Raw genomic sequence first — 19,221 nt, 5'->3', positions numbered from 1 at the left:
GCTACACGCTGTCCGCGGGGGTCCGGGCCGGGTGAGGGGGTGCTGAGGCCCGTGTGTTCGACTTCAGCTCCAGTGCAGTAGAAAAGACGTCGTATAGCGCAGTTCCGAGCCGGTCCCGGCAGTCTGAGCTTGTCAGTTAACTTATGGGAGCAGAGTGCTGGCCCCATGCCGGTGTGTAGTGCATGGAAGAAGCATGTACAGGTTGCTCCCCTCCCTGAGGGATAATAGTTTCCCTCGGGGATGTCAGGAGTACTTTTAAGTACTTCAGAGATTCGTTTGCTGACAAGGCATTTCTGCTGTGTTTATTGAGGGCTCTTTCTTTCTCATTTCTAAAAACCTACTCCCTTCAAGGAGTTCAACATGGAAGAGTTTAAAGATGCAAGTTCACCTGAAGAATTACTTGATCACTTAAAGCTTTCCGATCAGAAGAGTTCAGAGACTGGCCCCAAAGATGCACAGAGTCCCCAAAACATTGAAAGTGGATACACAGCATCTTCAGCCAAAGATCTCACAACAGCAGACGAGTGTTTCCATGACTGTCACGACTCCTTTGAGGCAAAAGAGCCTGTGCTGGATGATGAAGGGAATTTACAGAATGATGAGACTAGCTCAAGGAAGCAGACAGAACTAGATGAAGAATACTTGCTAGAACTAGAAAAAGATATGCCAGAGGAAGAAAAACAGGTAATCCAACGTTCCCATGTTGAATGTAAAAAGATATATTTTGAGTGTCATGTTTCTGAATGGTCTGTGACTGGCCAGAACATGGACCTTTAAAACACTTATGTGTCTAGTTTTACTGTTCGTAATTCCTTCTTTTAGCTAGTAAACATTTTGTTAGCTTTTCTTGCTGTTCTTAATCATCACATTCCGTTGCAGATTTTTGTCTACTTTCAGCAGTGTGTCGAGTTACTGTGTCTCAAAAGAGATTGTAAGAAACAAAAATCCCCATGTTACATGTTCTTTAGTTTGTGTGCATTCGTTGTTTTCACCTGATCAGCTGCAGGGTGCTTTTCCAAAACTCAGAGCAAGTTTTGGGATAATTTTCTTATCTGAAAGGCTGGATCGTGTAATACAACTAATATGGATTAAAGCTGAAAGTATCCCTATAGTTTACTTAAGCTTTAATCAAACACAAGGCATGAGATGTCTGCATTTGTTTACCTTCAGTGTGGTTACATTGGGCAAAATATTTGGTTAACAAACTGGATAATGTTGTGAGGAATAATAAATAAGTTATTGGAAGAAGTCCAATAGCCTCTGTAATGATGTTTACTCCCCTGTAAGACTGTGTGAACCAGTTTTTTTGCTCCTCAGCCAGCGGTGTCAGTTGCCAGCAGTTAGTTTCAAGGTTCTAAGATATTATGGTCATAAAGTAGCTAGAAAAAAAATATAGAGAGTTGTGGGGTTTTTTCCTAACTTGGAGAAAACTTGTTAAATCACTTCCAGCATTGAGTGATGGGGTGAATTTCTCCTGGTAATTATATTCTCATAGCAAATAGTGCAGAGCTTGCTACTTATTTGTGGAATTTTTTTTTCCCTAATTTTTTTCAGCTTTAGTTTGCAGATAGTGTGAGAGTAAAGATATTAAACTGAAATCTGTGTCCCAACATATACAACTCTTGTAATTTTTTTTTTTTTAACACTGTTTTTGACAAGTTAAATAGCTTCAGAAACATCATGTTTCGAAGAACTGATCCAGCCTCTTAAAATCTGATGGAATTATTCAAACAAGCAGTTACTTGTACTGAAAATTGAAATAGTCACAAAAAGTACTACTATAGTCTCTGGCAGTTGGGGAAAAGATTCAATTCTGATGTACTGTAAATTATAGGAAGGGAAGACCTCAGCAAACTTTATTTAATAGTCCTGTAGGCATGGCTTGGATCTTACTTTACTAAAGGAAATGAAGTCCTTATTGGAAGGTAAGGTTTACAATTTGGATCACAGATAACACTGAATAACTAACTGATAGTGGTGGCAGAAGGAGAGAATGGAGTAAGGAATGGCAACTGACAAGAGAAGGTAGGCAGCATCTCAGGAAAGCATTACTTCATAGGGGAAGATAATATACTGTCTAGCTCTATAGTTTAAGTGCCTAAAATATGAATGTTTCAGTGAATTTATAGGGGCTTGTTACTCTTTTGTACAGACAGGCTTATCTTTCCTAATTCAACTGACTTAGTAAAGCTGGACCACACTTAGCCCTGACTGTGTTGTATAAGTAAATAAATGCTGGCTATACCTTGCCCAAAAAAGTTGGAAAGAGGGAAGGGCTTGGCAGTAACTTGACTACGCTGTGGTCTTACTGTCAGCTATTGTAAATAGGGAGTGAAGGGCACAAATATGCAGAGCTAAGATGCCACAGGTAACCAAACACAATTGTTTGTTATAAACCAGTATACAGAAATTTAATCAAGTGGTGGCTCAGATAGGTCCCTTGCTGGTAGGATGGGATTTCTGACCAAAATACATCAATGAATACAAAAAGGTAGTTTTTAATCTGTCATACAGATAGTTACGTTAATGTAGAAGTCTCTAGGAGAGATAGAAAAGAAATAAGGGACTAGTGGGTGAGGGAAACATGGAATATAATTCCCTTGAAGTAGGAATGAGTCTAAATGTAACACTTGTCTGCTGCTCGACCTTGTGGAAATCATTTTGTATCTATCTCAATTTTGGTATCTGTAAAATGGGCATAAGGATGCTGGCCAGTTGTAATACTTTGGGATCTAATAATCAATAACAGAAGGTGGGGGAGAAAAAGAGGTTATTGCATGCATCCTTTGCCCCAAAAGGACCTCTGGAGGTCATCTAGTCCAATGCCCTGCTCAAAGATAGATCAAATACATCAGCCTACCCAGAGCCACAAAGGCATCTCAGAGCCTGGGGGCTGCACAGCCTCTCTGGGCCCCAGTTCTAATGTTTAACTACCCTTGTTGGTAGAAACATTTTTTCTTTTTATTTAATTAGAACTGCCTCTGTTGCAACTTGTGACCACTGGCCTTTCTTTTTTACGCACGCCCATGTTTGTCTCCATTTTCTCTAGTAATGAAGTTTCCCTGAGCCACCTTTTCTTAAGGCTGAACAACTCAGTTCTCCCAGGCTGTCTGCTTAGGCCATGGTCTCCAGTGTCCTGACCATCCTGGGGGTCCTCCTCAGGACTCCTGGAAGTTGATGTCTTTGTATGGGGGCTCACCAAAACTGGGCACTTTGCTGAACACAGGGCAATAATAATTTTTCCTTGACCTACTCACTTCAGAGTAAAAACATTACATTGCTCTTTCATCTTTTCCAGTTTAAACTAAACAGACCTGTTTTCTACTTCTGTTTATTGCTTGTACAACAAGGAGGAGCACTGTCATCATGAGTCATGATGGGACTTCTACAGCAGCCTATTAACTTGAAGGCAGCTTGAGATTTTCATAGACAAAATGCTAAAAACTGAGAGGAAATTATGTCATAGAATTGAACTTTAGAAAAAGCAGCAGGACTGGAAACTGGGTGTCTTAGTTTTCATGTTGCTCTTGTTTGTTATATTAGGTAATCATTTTTGCACATCAATTTTTGCTTTCTGCAAAATGAGCAGAATTGTGACTGTTCAATACTTGCATTCAGCTTTGTGGAACTCCACTGAAAGGTGCTATGGGAGTACAAAATAATAACTGTATAAAGCTGGAAAGATTTCCTTAGAGAAAGTATTGAGACAGCTGCAGTTCTCATCTTTCTGTAGGTTTGTTTCCAGTGGTATTGAGCAATTGTGCCCTTCAGCTTGATTTATGGTTATACGTAATGAAATGGGGGGATTCCATCTCTTAATATCACTGTAACTATTAGACTGGGAATACTTACATTGTGAACTTTGTTTATGTTCCATAGAAAGCTTTCAGAGTAGATTATATAAATGATCTTTAACATACAGCTATTTTTTTATCTAACCAAATATTGTTGGTATCTCGTATAAGAAAAGCTTTAGAAATCCAGAAACTAGAGAGGAATTACAAGCTTACAACAGTTCTAACTATTGAAGTAGCCTATTTTCATGTTCTTATCCTGCATCACCTTACATGATCTGTGTAGTAAAACCATTATTCAGGGTTATTGCTGAATTGCCTCTCCAACATTCCTCATAGTATATGAAATAGATGTCTACACATTTTATTTTATTTTTAGCAGTGAAATGTTCTCTATATTTTGATTATGAAAAGAATCTGTTAAATGATGCAGCTTTTAAGAAAAAATACTGCAGTTACATTTTAAACCTCCTTCCAGTTACTCAAAAGGTCATTTTTGAGAAGGGCAACATGGTTTTCTTTTTTGTTTATTTGGTCGTTTGTGGGTTTTTTTGTTCTCAGCTGGAGGAAATGAGGCAGAAATATTCAGAACTTGTTTGTTTGACTCTCTAGGTTGTGCCCAGACACTCAGCAGCAGTGCTGTGTTTGCTACTTAGGCAGTCCTTGATCAGTTATTCTCAGCCCCCTGCTGCCTCTTTCATTGTGCAAGCACACCTCTGTGTGAATGTGCAGTGAACCACTTACAGGGAATGATTCAGATGAAAAATAATGCTGTATTTTTAGATCAAGGGCACTGCTGGTAAAAGTAGACATCAAATGGCAGCCTCGTGATGGCATACAGGGGTAGATGGATTTTCTTCAATTACACTACTTGCCTAAATAAGAACTTCCTATGAACTGTGGTTGCAGCACCAACCATAAACTATGTACTCATGTCATAAGGAAAGCTGGATTTTAGCCCTGCTCAGATCAAATTTATGGAGCTACACCTTAGCAGTTTGTGGTTTGTTTTTAAACTAAGCCCACTGTTATATTTTAGCAGCTTTATTAAATGGGTTTTTTTGAATGCTGTAGAAAAGAAGGTGTCTAATCTGGAGATGCAAAGACTGATTCTAGTCCTTGCTCTGTGTATTTATGCATATCCCATGTGCAAGCTTTCATGGTAGCAGCTCTGAGTAGAAATTATCACTGATGCAGAAGCTGTTCCAGAGATCAGAGAGGAAGCAAGCAGTTGTATATTTTCTCTCAATTATATTTCAAAAGCCCTATACAGTGAGATTTTTGATTTTAAGCAGCATGAATTACTTCCAGGGAAACAGTATTGATACCATAAGAAGTCTCTGCACAATGAAGCAAAATAAGAGCTTGAAGCAATATTAAGACACAAACCTGCAAGATGTATTCTTAAAACCAGATGTAGCATAGAGCCTGGTTACTTGCCTGGACTTGCAGCTCAGAGCTTTTTAAGAATTCAGCAGCCTGAAATAAAATTCACTTTTATAAGATCTTGTTGTTTTTAAAGCATGCTGGTTGCTGCCTCAGCAGAGGCGCTGAGCAGTAAATTGCTTTTGATGCATTACAGACAGATTTTTCTGGTTAGTTGTCATTGACAGTGATGGCTTTGACGTTGGTCTAGTCTGCAGAATTAATCAGAAGACACCCAACAGCTGCTACATGGTAATTGTTTCAGTCTGACCTGGTCCTCTTCTGGAGGAACACCCATTAATTATGAGTTTATCCAGCAGCAAGATTCTGAATCCCTCATGCTGTTCCATCATGACAGATGTTGTCTTGTTCTTTGGGCCTTAACTGTCAAAGATTTAAGCACCTGGCCTACTGAGCTCTTATTTTGGATATAGAACACTCCAGCTGCTGTAAGACCTTGGAATAAATATCTAGTATTCCTCAAAAGCAGTTCCCTTCTTTGGGCTGTTGCATGTGCGTTTGAGCTACAGCTGATTGTAATCATGCTCAACTTCTACTTTAGCACTAGGAAATGTGTCAGCAAGACAAGGAGCACAGCTCTGGTAGATACTTGATTAGTATATTTTTAGCAACTCCATAAGACTTACGTGAAGCTCATCTTTGAAAAATAGAATTTTTGAGTTATACCTGAGATTCCCTCGCCCCCTTTTCTCCAGAAGTTCTAGGATGTGTTAGAGAACATTGTCTGAATCAAATAAATTTCCTCAAACTGCTTGCTTCCTCACCTTTTCTTCCCCATGCTTGAGGTTGATGCCATTGTTCTTCCATAAATTACAGCTTCTGCATAGAATCTGCTTTTCCAGGAGTTGAAGAACTGATCTGGAATTTCTTCTGAGATGACTTCTCAGGTGTAGTCATTCATTTCAGCATTCCTAGTTCCATCTATCCAATATAATGGAGTAATAGTGACTTTGTCAAAGTTGCTGGTTTTTTCTGTAGTATTTATAGACTAAAAGCTAAGGTACAAAATGGAAGCAAAGTGAATCATATTTTGGAGCAGTCATTAGATTTGAAGATGGTCTCAGAACTCTTTCCAGGAAGAATTAGGTAGCTGGACTAGAAAAACCCCAGATTATTAATACATGAGATAACCCAGCTGACTGAGCAGCAGTGAAACTTACTGGTATTTTTTCAGTTATTTATGTAATAAGGAATATATCTTCTGTTAATAATTCTTATCAGCCTTCAAAATAATTTTGTATAGCGATAAAACTTGGAATACAATTGGGTTTTGAAGGTGTCACAATGCAGTGAAATATAATAAAAGGTGATCCCCTTATTCAAATGATCTACTTTAATAACCTGAATTCTGTATACAGTACAGCATCAATACTAAATATGCTGTTTTGGTCAAATTGGAGAAAAAGATGGATTGCTAGACTAAAACTGCCCTGTCCTATAGCTTGCAAAATAGAACAAAACATCCTGTTATATTTTCTGAGTTAATCAAAGCTTGAGAAGTATATCTGTATCTGCTGGAATAATTAATTCTAAGTGCTGGTGAGAAGAACCTGGATTAAATCTGGAGTTATATTCTCCCTGTGTGGTTTATAGTTTGAGTTATGTTTTTAAATAACCATAAAAATCTTTTGTTGGATGGCAGTTTAATAAAGTTTACCTTCATCTTTCTTTCTGTGCTGCTGTCTGATTAAAATCATATAAACTGAATATAAAGCCTTATGTTCAGTTTGCATTTCTCTGAAAGATGCTGATACTGTTGAACTGAGATCTGTTCAACTTGTGGTGATGGATTAAGTGGTCAGCTCCACTTTTCTGTGTGAGGCTGTTGTCTCTGAACAGGTGGGCCTGGATGGCATGTGTTGTCACTCAGGAGTAGTCACAGACTGACATATTAAACTGTCTGTCAAGGATGGATGTGATCTGTTGTCTCTGGAAGTGCTGCTTACAGTTTCAGGAAACGGTAGTGATTTGGCAGAAGAAAGGCTAACCTGATTTTACCACAGTTATGATAAGCAGAGATCTACAGTGAGCAGAGAGATCAGCCAGAGTTTAGCAGTACTCATTACTGTGCCTCTGGGTGTAGATTGGGCAGATTGGGCACAGTTTCCAAGGGACAACACTAGCAAGATTGGAAGAAAGATTTTTTTGAGTGACTACAACCTTACATTGAAATTCAAATCCTTAGATGCATGATACAGCAATAGCTTCACAAAACTGCAGGGGGAAGCAGATGACTACTAATGGATGATTTAGAAATAGAGTTGGTATTTGCAGCTGAAAAATACATTCCTTATCTGTTTAAATTCCTTGCTTCCATGCACCTTTTGAACTCCAGTAATTTTAAATTGACTTCTACTTGGTGACCTTACAAAAGGGTATATGAGATGCAGATGTGCATTGTCACACTGTATAAATAGCCTTACAGAGAGTGTACACATTTGCTGCTCTTGACAAAACTGGGGCCAAGAACAATTCCCTAGCAAAGTTAAATGAATTGATCAAATAAAATGCATAGGAACAGGCAGAGGAAGCATAGTTGGAAGCATTAGAAGCCGAGGGTGTTTGTCCTTCAGCTCTCATCAGCTGTATTCAAGGATTTCACTTCCAGCATTTTATTATATTGGTTGCTTTTTAAACAAACAGAGAAACTGTATACATTGCTTTCTTCTCTAATAGTATAATAATGCTTTAATGCTTTTATTTTTAACACTGAGGTTTTTTGAGGTCCAGGGACTGTATTTGATGGCCTTTCTTTTGAATTGTTTTACTTTATTGTCAGAAGGTCAAGCTGTCTTTTCTTATTACTTCAGATCAGGCCTTAATCTTCAGTACCTTTTGCTTGCCAGGCAGGTTTATGTTAAAATCCCAATTTCTTCATAATTTGGATGATTGTAATTCAATATCCAAATCTGTAAACATTTCTAGTCAGATCCTTTAAGAATCATATTACCAGTTAAATGTAGTTATTTCTTCTGGACTTAAAAAAATTATTTTTTTGACTTTGTACATCAAAAAATAATGCCTCTCTGCTGCTTGGAATTGTCATCTTTGTGTTAATAAAATTGGCAAAACCCAATCCTTAATATTTTGCTGCCTTTGAAGAGCAGAAAATCATAATAGAGTGTAAGTTGGGGAAGTTGCGCTTGACCCCGATGTTTTGTATGAGCAGCCTCCGGGAATGTAGTGGGTCAAGATGTCTTTTCCTTAGGCAAGGCATTCCAGGAGTTCAGTCTGACCTACTTCCCTCCTGAGGAAAGGGTAGCCTGCCCTGCAGCTACTTGAATCTTCTCCTGAAAAATGAAAGGGTGGGGACACTGAAATGACAGTGTGCAAAATTTGTCCCAAGGACAAGTCACTTGCAATTTTTTCACTGTGGGCTGATGTGATCACAGTAAACTGATGACCAGTCACTTTGCAATTGTCCATCCAAGCTGGAAATTTAGCATACAGAGTGAGGAGGTTAAGTCTCCTAACAGTAGCTTAGTTTTTGGGTTGGTTTTGTTTGCTGGTGAGTTTTGTATTTTGGTTTTGGGGATGTTTTTTTTTTTTTACCCTGAATTCAAATAGAAGACAGCATCCATTGGAGTGGTCCTTTCAGGTTAAATGTAAATTCGTCCAAAAGAGTTGACTTCCACTGTTTTTGGGTTAGGATTTTCTGTTAAAGAAATATATATATGGTGGAATAGATGATGTATTTATTTCACAAATACACAATATGCTTTAGAGGGCAGTGCATTTAGGATGTGATATGCCAATATGTGTGCTTTTACATTTTTGTGGAAAAGGCAGAGGAATTTGCTTTTATGGAATGTCTGCTACTATGTATTGCTTACAGGTCATGCTTCAAATGCAAATCCGTAATGATACATGAGGTACCCTACAGACTTTACCTTTGTGAAAAATACTCTGAAAACTTGTATGGTTTGGAACTTAAGGGACAGCCTGAAACTCATCATCCAGTGATATCTTGAAAATGTTGGTCAGGCTGTAACAGAAACACTGGTTTTGAAGCAGGACTGCATTGCTTGCATTGCTGCTTTCCAGGGAGCTGAGTAAGCTGCAAAGCCATATACGGTGTTCTTAACAATGCTGCTGGCTTCTGAAACATGCTTAGACAACACCTTTTCTGGTCAAATAGTCAGAAGTGACCGCAAGACTGTCACTGACGTTTGAGTGCCTCTAACAGTTATGTGACTAATAGCCTTTACCCTTCAAGTCTGTGCAGTTTGATTCACAGGCAAGAGGACATGCCAAGGAACAGGCTTTTGGAGGAGGAGCTGTTGTATGAATCATCAGCTTCCCAGTGTGACAGTTGTTAAACTCTTCCGTTGCTCAGAACTTTCATCTGCCCATGTTTCCCCAGGGAACATGGCCATACAGCCGTCTTGGTCTTTCTCTCTTCTATTGGAGGTCACAGTCCTCTTGGCTACCTGAGAAAGAATCCCACAATGGAAGAATTTTCCTTTTACTCTTTTTTTAGTATAAAGCTTATTCTTCTAAAGCCTTCTTGCTGCACATCACTTTTTATATTAGTGTTTAATACTTACCTGGGGTAAACACGTAATATTTTGTAATAATTTTAACAGAATGAAACAATATAATGATAGTAGGTAAAGCTTTTCATCCAGATTTCCTTGATTTTTAGGGTTTCTGCATCAGGGGTACTGTGGCCATGCTGTAGATGTCATTTTATACAAGAAAAGCTCTTTCATTATTGTAGACTTGTAACTCTACCTTATGCAACAGTAAATCAGTTAATGGCACTTAAAGGCCAGTTCTAAGTAGGTCATAAGCAATGAAGTCAGTAGGGCTGATGTTTCAAGCATTTCTTTTCTTGAATGAGGCTTATCTATGTAGATCTTCCATGTTTTCCTGTAGGATTGTCCTCTCCAAACCTGTTCTGTGCTGAAATCAGGCTGCTTTGTTCACTGGTATGAAAATGAGTTCTGTTGTTCTTTCCACTCTGTATGCATTCAAGATGTTAAAAATTTCTTTCTGTGGAGGGCTGACTGTGCGTGGCAGTGGCCTTACTGGAGCTGTTCTGTCTGGCACTTTGTTTGGGAACAGCACTCCCTGTGCTGAATAGCAGAATCATGCATATATGAATTTATGCTTATGCCTTAAGTGCCTAAATTTGTTTGTCTGCTCGTATTTAGAAAGCACCAACTGCCTTGTGTACATTGGTGCGAGTGACATTGTGGAGGAACTGCTGTAGGTTTCTCAATGCACCCTGCAGGAAGGCCAGTTTCTAAATAGTAGTGCATGTTTCGTCTGACCTACGTTTTGTTTGGTTTGGGTTTTTAACTGTGATGAGTAATGAGTATTAGAAAACATTTACTAGGCAATAGGGAAAAAAATATTGATCTAGGCATATATCAAAAGGATCAGATGATATTTTGCTGTGTAATTTCTGTGTCACAACTGAATGCCATTCTGCTGAGCCTTGTTTTTAGAGCATTGTGATCTGTTATTACAAAGATGGTGACAATGGTCAAGTGAATTACTTTCCAAACCCAATAAAATCAAGAGGAGAGAACCTCTGATTTTGTATTGTTTGTCAGCTGCTTGGCATCGCTGTGAGATGGTGCAGTGCTCTACAAAGAGTACTATATTTAGCTGTTTCCAAGGAGATGTTCTGTGCGATATTGATAATTGCATTAATCCTTGATTTACACAGTCTGCAGGAAAGGAAACTGCTCCTTTTCTTAGTGCTGGGTTTTTAATTGCTCAATGATCTGTAATTTATAGACACCTGAATTCAAGTCCTTTTTGTATGCATGTGCATTGAGGGCAAAACCAGTGGTCAAATGATCATTTTTCTACCATAAATGATTCATGAACACGAGCATTGCTTCTTGACGTTACTGTCTGGCTTATACCGCTTTGTTTGTACTTGTGTGAGGTATGTCTGCATGTGAAAGGCTTCCTGTGTAAATAGGTTGAAGAGATGGCTTGGTGACATCCTGTGTTTTCTGTTTCAGAGGCTAAGAGCATTTGTGTCAACTTCACTACTGCCAAGAGTACTGTTAAGATATTCATGGTCGAAAACACAACTCTGCTCAGCATGTGCAATTTTCACTGTATAACAGAACAATCTTCCTGTCTCTAGGTCTGATGTTTAGTCACTCACTGCATAAGAAATTTTTCAGCACAGTATTAGCCATGGACCTGTTTCTCATGCAGTCAGTTCAACATGCTTTGTGCATGTAACTATGAATTTCAAGGAAACCTTTGAAACTTCATCTAAAATGTATTCTACATAGTTGACCTGCACCGATTGAATTAAATTGAGTTGGAAAAGAAGAAGCAAACAGCCAGCTAAAAAGCTAATGTATTAGTTTAAAGCATGTTATGCACTATGAATGCTCTTTCCGCATTCTGTTGTCCATGAACTGGAGCTTTTTAGTTGCCTTCTTGTTCTACTGCATTTTTTCATAGATATGTAAAGTATATCATGTCACAGCAACTACAAGCAAGTGATCTTGGTGCTACTTAAAATTCTTCAGGTTGTATTTTATTCTGATTTCCATTCATACTTTATTTGGAACTGCAGCTGACCTACTTGTTCATTTCAATTAAATACTTTGAGACATTGTCTTTTCTTTTGTAGAAAAGAAGAAAGGAGAGCACAATGCTGAAGGAGAAAGGAAATGAGCAGTTCAAGAAAGGAGGTGGGTTGATGATCTTTTAACACCATGTGGATGTTAGAGAATCTTAATTAATACTTCAGTGATGTAGAAAACCCATAGGAAGATTTCACACCTATCATTATTCCAATTTATCATCTGTATCATTTTTCATCCAGCTCTAGAGAACAGGAGATAGGAGACGTCCTTAAGAGTCAAGTTGAAATCACAAAGACTTGGATTACTAAAGTAGGATTCTCATGAAAGCTAAGTGTTTAAATCTAAGAACATGATACAGAATTGACGGCTTTCCAAGTGCCAGGATTTCTTTTGCTAATCAAAAAAGACTTCCACTAAGCTCTGAGTTTTGCTAATGTGTGTGCTCAGAATTGATGCAGGACTCAATGGCTCAGTACCTCTCATGTCTTTGTACGTGTTTCTTTTTCTCCATTGGTTCTATCTGTTATACATTTTATTTGTGTCTGTGTGCGTGTATATATACAGACATCTATATACATGTATGTACATCTATATGTACTTCATGTGCATCTATATACATATGTGTGTGTAGAGATATACACAAATGTATACATGTAACACAAATACATATATTAAAAAACCCTAGCGGTATGTACTTTTCTAGTTTATGCCAGAACTGGACGTGTTCTGAATGTAACAAAAGGGTTGAGCTCAGCAATAAATAACTGTACCAATGCTTTTAATTAAAAACATAATGGGGCAAGCAGTTTTGGCACCTGCCTTTCATTTAGTGTTCTGGTGGGTAGAGGATTCACAAAGAAACCAGGAAATGCAGATTCATACTTTCCTCAATCAGCAGGGACACAGCCAAGTAACTTCCCTTTTCCGGAAGTACAACCTGATAACCAGACAGTGGCCTTTCTATTGGAGGTCTTTTACTGTGTGCTAAAAAAGCAAGATTCCTGGGGAATGATTTACCAATTCAGGCAAGCATCAGAGCAGGCAGAGGGGAACTGCTTGGACCATGAAAGCTGCAAGCCTGTAATTTTGGCTGAATCATCCTGTGAAGTCTCATCCATAGTCTTTTCTTGACAAATTCTTTGGCAGATCTTTTCAGTGTGCCTGTGCCTGCCAGAGTGCTTACTAATGAGAAATACACAACCTTTTAAGCACCTGGATAGTCACCAGCTAATGTGGACAGCAAGAATTGCTCTGTTTTGAGGCCAGTGAACTTGTCTGCTGGCAGGGCATTGTTCAGTCGGTATAGGGCCTTTTCACTCGTGATTCTCTCTTTATTGTTTATTGTTCAAGTTTTTCAACTTGATAATCCCATGTGGTTTACCACTGGTCCTTGCTTTAAATCAGACTTGATGATGGATGACCTTCAGGTGATAATGGCTTTGTGGTGACTGACCTTTAAGTCAGTCATTGAAGATGATGTGGCAAATAAAATATCTCTGTAGCTACTTTGAACAGGTATCAGTGCAGTGATGATTTTCAGCACATGCTTCCTTTCAGATCAAGGATTCACTCAATCTAAAGAGATTCTACCTCTAAGGCTGGTACTCAAGGAGAATGAAACAATTTAAAGGATGAGAACTATATGCACATCACGCTGCACTTGTTACATTAAGCTCAGGACTGTATTTCTGCTCTTACAAAGGTGTTGGTTTTAAAATAATGAATTGTCATTGATCTGTGTGCTACTTAGTAATGTAGTTTGTCTGAGAGCATCTACCAATTCTGCTTTAATGCTGCATCATATATTGAGAAGTGTTTCCAAAGAAATCTTAGCCATGTGGTTCACTGACTGTACTGGAATTTGAAATAAATGGTCTGTTTCAGTCTTTTTTGCTATTGCATCTGCAGACTTTGGAGAGGCAGAAGACTCTTATACGAAGGCTCTGCAGATTTGTCCGGCCTGCTTCCAAAAAGATAGGGCTGTTTTATTTTCAAACAGAGCTGCTGCAAAAATGAAACAGGTGAATATTCTTTTTATTTTATGACATGCCATGTAGTGATTATCTGACAAATGCAGTAATGAAGTCATTTAGGGGTGCATGAAGGAGGGCAAAGAATAAAGTTGTTTGCTCAGTCTGTCATGCTCCCAGTAGAGATGCTCTTGGTTTTACTGAGGATGCATACAAACCTGTTCCAGTGGCAGCTGGAACAGCTGTTCAAAGTTGCTGTGCTGCATTATGTTTAAAACACTGATTTTTCTTTCATTCACTCTGTTCTAATGAAGTTCAAAGTTCATGTCTTCAAGCATGTTTAGTGTGTGCAGACCATGTATTAGATTGTTTAGTGTTGTAGCTAGTTAGTGGTTGGGGTTTTTTCTAAAAGCTTAGAGTGTCATATACTTGTCTTTATTTAATTTGCTCAAATGCTTTGAGGCATAAGCAGGACTTCCTACCTTTATTAATTGGCTTTATTAATTCAGTTAGTCTGCTTCCTACGCAGTTCCTTTATAATTATGTAGTAGGGCATGGTCTGGATAGAACAGTTATGGCTTTCTTGCTATGTTTTCTATTCCATGACCAGGGACAAGGAAAAAATGGAATAGAATTGTTAGTACAGATGCTGGAACCTTTCAAATATGACAACACTAAACTGAGAAACCCAAGGGAACCCAAGATGATAAAAGAACTGTGTATGTACTAGTGTATCTCACCAGTATTGATCTGTGAAACCTGACAGACTGATATATCACTCTGAAAATAGATTCATGTTATTGGTGTTATGAATAGCTTGCCCATTAAGTTTGTTCTTCCATACTTGCTGCACTCGTTTGCTTTGCACTACAGTAGAAGCTTGTGAGGCAGGTTTTGTTTTATGGAGAAGATAGTTCCTTGGGTGTAGAAGGATTACAGCTACTTAGATCAACAATACAAGCACAGAAGAGCCTGATGTTTTATTTATATTTTTTTAAGCCCTCCTGGTTTGGATGAAAATAGGATCTCTGTCTCAGCTCTTTTGCTTTCTTTCTTGTTTCATTACAAGCAGATTGCCTGGCTCTCATCTTCTAACTATGGTTGTCTGGGTGCACTAAGATCTTGTCCCTACCACTTCTGGGAGTCTCATGCGTTGTCCCTAGTAGCAAAAGCTGTATTAGTGCTAAAGGCAGTGTCTGCTTTCCAAATGTCTTAGCTCGTACAGACAAGAATTTATCTGGGGCTCTTGGGAACCGCCTATTCCAACCCCTTAATTAACTGACAGAGGTAGGAAAGCTGTAGCTCAGCTAAGCCAAGGCCTGCAGATGTGACTCAGCCGTTTGTCTGGAGCCTGCTGCTGGCTGTGCAGTGCAGGCCGATTAGTGGGGCAGCCCTGCAATTTGAACACTGGCAGCCTTCGCAGAGAGGAAGCTAATCACTGGTAAAGAGCTTTGCATCCGAAGCAACGGTATGAAAAGCCTTGATTACATGAACATCCCAAGTCCTTGGAATGCCAAACCTTTTGCTTGCAATTGTACATAATCTGTTTCGCAATCATTCCCAAATATGATTTAAATATAACAAAACTATTTTGTGTTCTAGGACAAGACAGAAGCTGCCCTAAGTGACTGCAGCAAAGGTATGGCTTTTTTCCTGTGTGCTGCTTTTGTGCCAGATCTTTCGTGCATAAATTATGCCATTTAGTGCCTTACTGCAGAGCTGTAAATTTGGTCTTACAGGTCTTTAAAGAATTTAAAGAAAAGCTGTGATGGAAGACACCTTGAATCTAGACTTATTTATAGTATTTATTTTGTAAAATGTCTGTCTTTTCCAGTCTGAAATAATTTACTTTCTATTCTCTTGTGCCAATAAGGCTGCTGTTTGTACGTCTTCATAGGAAAGTCTTTTTATTATGTATTCCTTACCCCTACTATTTTAAACCCACTTCCACCTGCCATTCCCCGTCCAAATCTTGGTTTAATCCTAGATTCCAAACAACCATGAGGCCTTAAAGAATTAAAAGCATCAACAAGTCCCTTTTATGCATGGCTTTTGCTTTGTCACAAGGGCTTACGCTCTCCTGTTCTTGTCCTGCATAGTTTTCTCCCTGCAACTTGTGAAATCATTTCAGCTGTGCATTGTTTTATTGCTGCCACCCACTCATCCGTGTTCGAGTATTTGTTAAACTCCCCATGACAGCTGGGGAAAAAATTCCAAATCCCCAATCAGAAAACTGATCCAATGGCTGCGTGCCAGTGCTGCTTGTACAGTAAACAGGAGTTTGTACATGCTCAAAGTACTGTTGAAGGTAACAAATTCTAGCTGGCCCCTGTCATTTTGGGGTTTTGCCTTGTTTTGGTGGTGGTGCATTTTGAAAAACACTCCTAATTCTGTAGTGGCTGAAAGGCACTTGCTCTGCTTTGCAGCAGTGAGACTTAAACCTTCCAGCGTTTGACAGTCCCCAGGGACTTCGCTTACAAACTGCAATGCAACACTTGGAGCACAGCAGAGCAATTCACACTAACCTGCAACTTGCTGACTGTAGCATTGTCTTTGTCCTTCCAGAAGGAATGAGCTAGAATATTTAGCTAGATAATCCTAGGTTTAATTGTCTTGAGAACCATTTTAATGGGTGAGTAATTATAAAATGGGAAGTCTTTCATGCTCCCTCTTTCTGTGATGAAAAACAGATTAAGAAATTTTTGAGAAATTACCGTTTGCAGATTACTGTTAAGTTTAGCATTGAGTCTTAACTGCAGCTGTAAACAGGGCTGCCAAGAGAATAAGGAGAGGAAAAGCTTAAATTCAGTCAGTATTCCCCTCTGCTAACTTGTAGAGCTAATATAACTGTGGATTCCCAACCCAGTTTTGACTGTTTGGTATTAAATTCACCAGAAGTTCTCCTGGAGTTTGTCTTAACTTGAACTGAGAGAAGCAGAGAAATGCTTATTTTCCCTGCTCATCATACATACATTTAACTCTAGTTGTAATCTAACAACATACACTTATTAAATATACAAAAGCTTAAAAGGATCTTACTGGTTCTTAAAATTTCTGAAGCATCACTGAAGGTATAGTATTGCAAAATTAAATGTTTGTGCATTATAAATCACTTCTATCTGTGATAGATTGTAGACATTAAATGAAACATGATCATTTGCATTAGACTTTCACAGGCAGATGTATGCCTTTCTGAAATATTACTTAGCTTTTAAACTGACTCTCCTTGATTCTAAGCTACATTATGAAGATGACTATTAAGAATTTAATACACACTTAAGAATTCATTTGAAGGGTGTAGAAATGTTTCAAATAAAATACCATGCTTTGGTTTTGTTTTCTAGCAGTGGAATTGGATCCTAACTATATTAGAGCTTTGCTGAGGAGAGCAGAACTATATGAAAAAACAGAAAAACTAGATGAAGCTCTGGAAGATTATAAGGCCGTCCTAGAAAAAGACCCATCAGTGCATCAAGCCAGAGAAGCATGCATGGTAAGCCTTTTTAGGATACTTTGGCTTCACTTTAAACCAAGGTGTTTTCTTTTTTTCCTGTCTGCACACACACACATCATTCTAGTTTTCTGATTGAGGCTGTTAGTTGTATTCATGCATATTCTAGAAAAGGTTGCCTAAACCACTCACGCATTTTAGTAGCCATCACTTCAACATGGATCTGCAGCTTGGAAATCAGATACAGTTCTTGCTGGCTCTTCAATTGGTTGGAGTCTGGTTTTCAGTACAGTTATTTTCCTGATTGGTAAATTTGCAGTTCAGTGCCCTTATGGCATAATTATAAAATAATTACTTTTTTTTTTTTTTGATGACTTGATTATATAACTTTGAGAATGGCAAAGAACAGGATTCCATCAGTCTGTATCTATGTTTGTATCTCCTTTAAAGTGTTGATATTTTTGTTTCTTGATTTAGCTGTTTTCTGTTCTTGTTCTTTGCTATGCCTTGTGTGTGTATTGGCCACTTGGAGTTATTTTACTAATAGTGACTGAAGTCTGCTATTAATCTTCAAAAACTTAGCATTTCACTTGAAGAAAAAGGCCCTTTATGATTGCTAACAGCAGTCTCTTCTGAATTCAGTTACTTTCTCCATTCTTCAAAAAAGAATTAAAAGGATCTGCAGCTTAATACTGTGTTCCAGTGTCCATTTTCGCCACTTTCAGTCAAATTACAAATACTTCAGGATTAAACATTTATTGCAGAATCTTTGCCACATCTCTCTAAGAGTAAGGAAATGCTTTAAAAGCTTCCTTTGCCTTTAGGATGTGTCAGCTTGGATGAAAAAAAAGGTAACCCCCATGCACTTCCTGAAACCCCAATCTAACATGTAAATAATCCCTAGTCAGTGGGGATTTAAAGCCACTGCCACAGCCTGCTGATTTGAGGTTTCAAGTAAGTCTTTGTGGAACCAGCAGGAAGTGCTTTTTCTAGCAATACTTAGGATGTTAATGCTCAGTGTGGAAAATGACTATGGATTTGACAAGTTCAGAGGGTCTTTTCACAAGGGTAGCAAGAAAGGAAATTTATTTTGTGCAGAAAGCTCCTCTTACTGGCTGCTTGCTGTTCTGATTTTTGAAAAGAGCTTATGAAGGCTGTATTGAAAGCACAAATGTCCTGGAGATGCAGTCAGACAACCTGTGGTTTTCAAGGAACACTAATTCTAGTGAAAGGTAGCCACTGTAAGAAGTACAGTGGTCGTCACTTTTTATCAAAGTGGGAGCTTTGACAGGTGGTAGCTTCATGGTAGGTGAATAGTTTTCTAGCTCCAGAGAGCCTGTAAATTGCTGACCATCTTCTGCAGGGAAAACAACAGCCAATCTATTTTTCACTTACATTTTAAGGTAAATGGATGCTATTTTAAAATGTAACTCTTAGTTGGGCACCCAAATCCATATGCCGATGCCTGACTTTGTATCCAGTTAAATTTTCAAAGGGTGTCATTGTTTTAGTTCAGCTTCACATCAGTGAAATCATTTTGCTTCACCTGCCAATGTATCTCTAAAACCACTTTGAATATGTTGATGCAGAAGTATTTTTAAAACACTTAGGTTTGCTTTAATTCTTCATTTGGGAAAATCATTAGTTGTGATTCCTCCCTCCCCCTTCCTTTCCCCATACTATGGTTTTAGAAGTGACAGATTAGAAACTGCTTTTATAGCATATTAGACAAGAAGCCTTGCCTGAAATTACTTCCTCTGCAACTGGATCAGTTGCCCTGATGGCAGAAAAATATTCTGCTTAACTGTGTAACTCTGTTAATGGTAAGGGTATGGTTTCACAGAACAGCTAAACTGATGTACTAATTAACTGCTGCTTACAAAGCTGTCCAGTTGCTTTCCTTGTGCTAGCGATGGAACTGCCTCATGTCTGGCCCTAGGGGATGGCTGGTTCTATACATGAGTCTGTCAGACAACTAACTAAGCTAAAGGGAA

The 19,221-nt window shown here is 38.5% G+C and overlaps 1 protein-coding gene across 2 annotated transcripts in view; it reads left to right on the top strand.

The window, feature by feature from the left end:
- Positions 1 to 304: 304 nt before the first annotated feature.
- The window catches only part of TTC1 (tetratricopeptide repeat domain 1), a 29,126-nt gene continuing 10,209 nt past the window's right edge, over positions 305 to 19,221 (top strand). Inside the window, exons 1-6 of one of the 2 annotated variants that reach the window (XM_010012396.1) lie at positions 361 to 478; positions 518 to 684; positions 11,851 to 11,911; positions 13,715 to 13,827; positions 15,379 to 15,415; positions 17,121 to 17,269. In XM_010012396.1, the coding sequence (XP_010010698.1) occupies positions 361 to 478; positions 518 to 684; positions 11,851 to 11,911; positions 13,715 to 13,827; positions 15,379 to 15,415; positions 17,121 to 17,269 (645 nt within the window). Of the gene's footprint in view, positions 685 to 11,850; positions 11,912 to 13,714; positions 13,828 to 15,378; positions 15,416 to 17,120; positions 17,270 to 19,221 lie in introns of both variants that reach the window. The other variant, XM_010012397.1, reaches the window with a different exon arrangement.

The sequence above is a fragment of the Nestor notabilis genome, unplaced genomic scaffold (genome assembly GCF_000696875.1).
Source record: "Nestor notabilis isolate BGI_N333 unplaced genomic scaffold, ASM69687v1 scaffold34383, whole genome shotgun sequence".
Lineage (NCBI taxonomy): Eukaryota > Metazoa > Chordata > Aves > Psittaciformes > Psittacidae > Nestor > Nestor notabilis.
The sequence above is the reverse complement of the archived record's forward strand: the minus strand, read 5'-3'. Positions and strand labels throughout refer to the sequence as shown.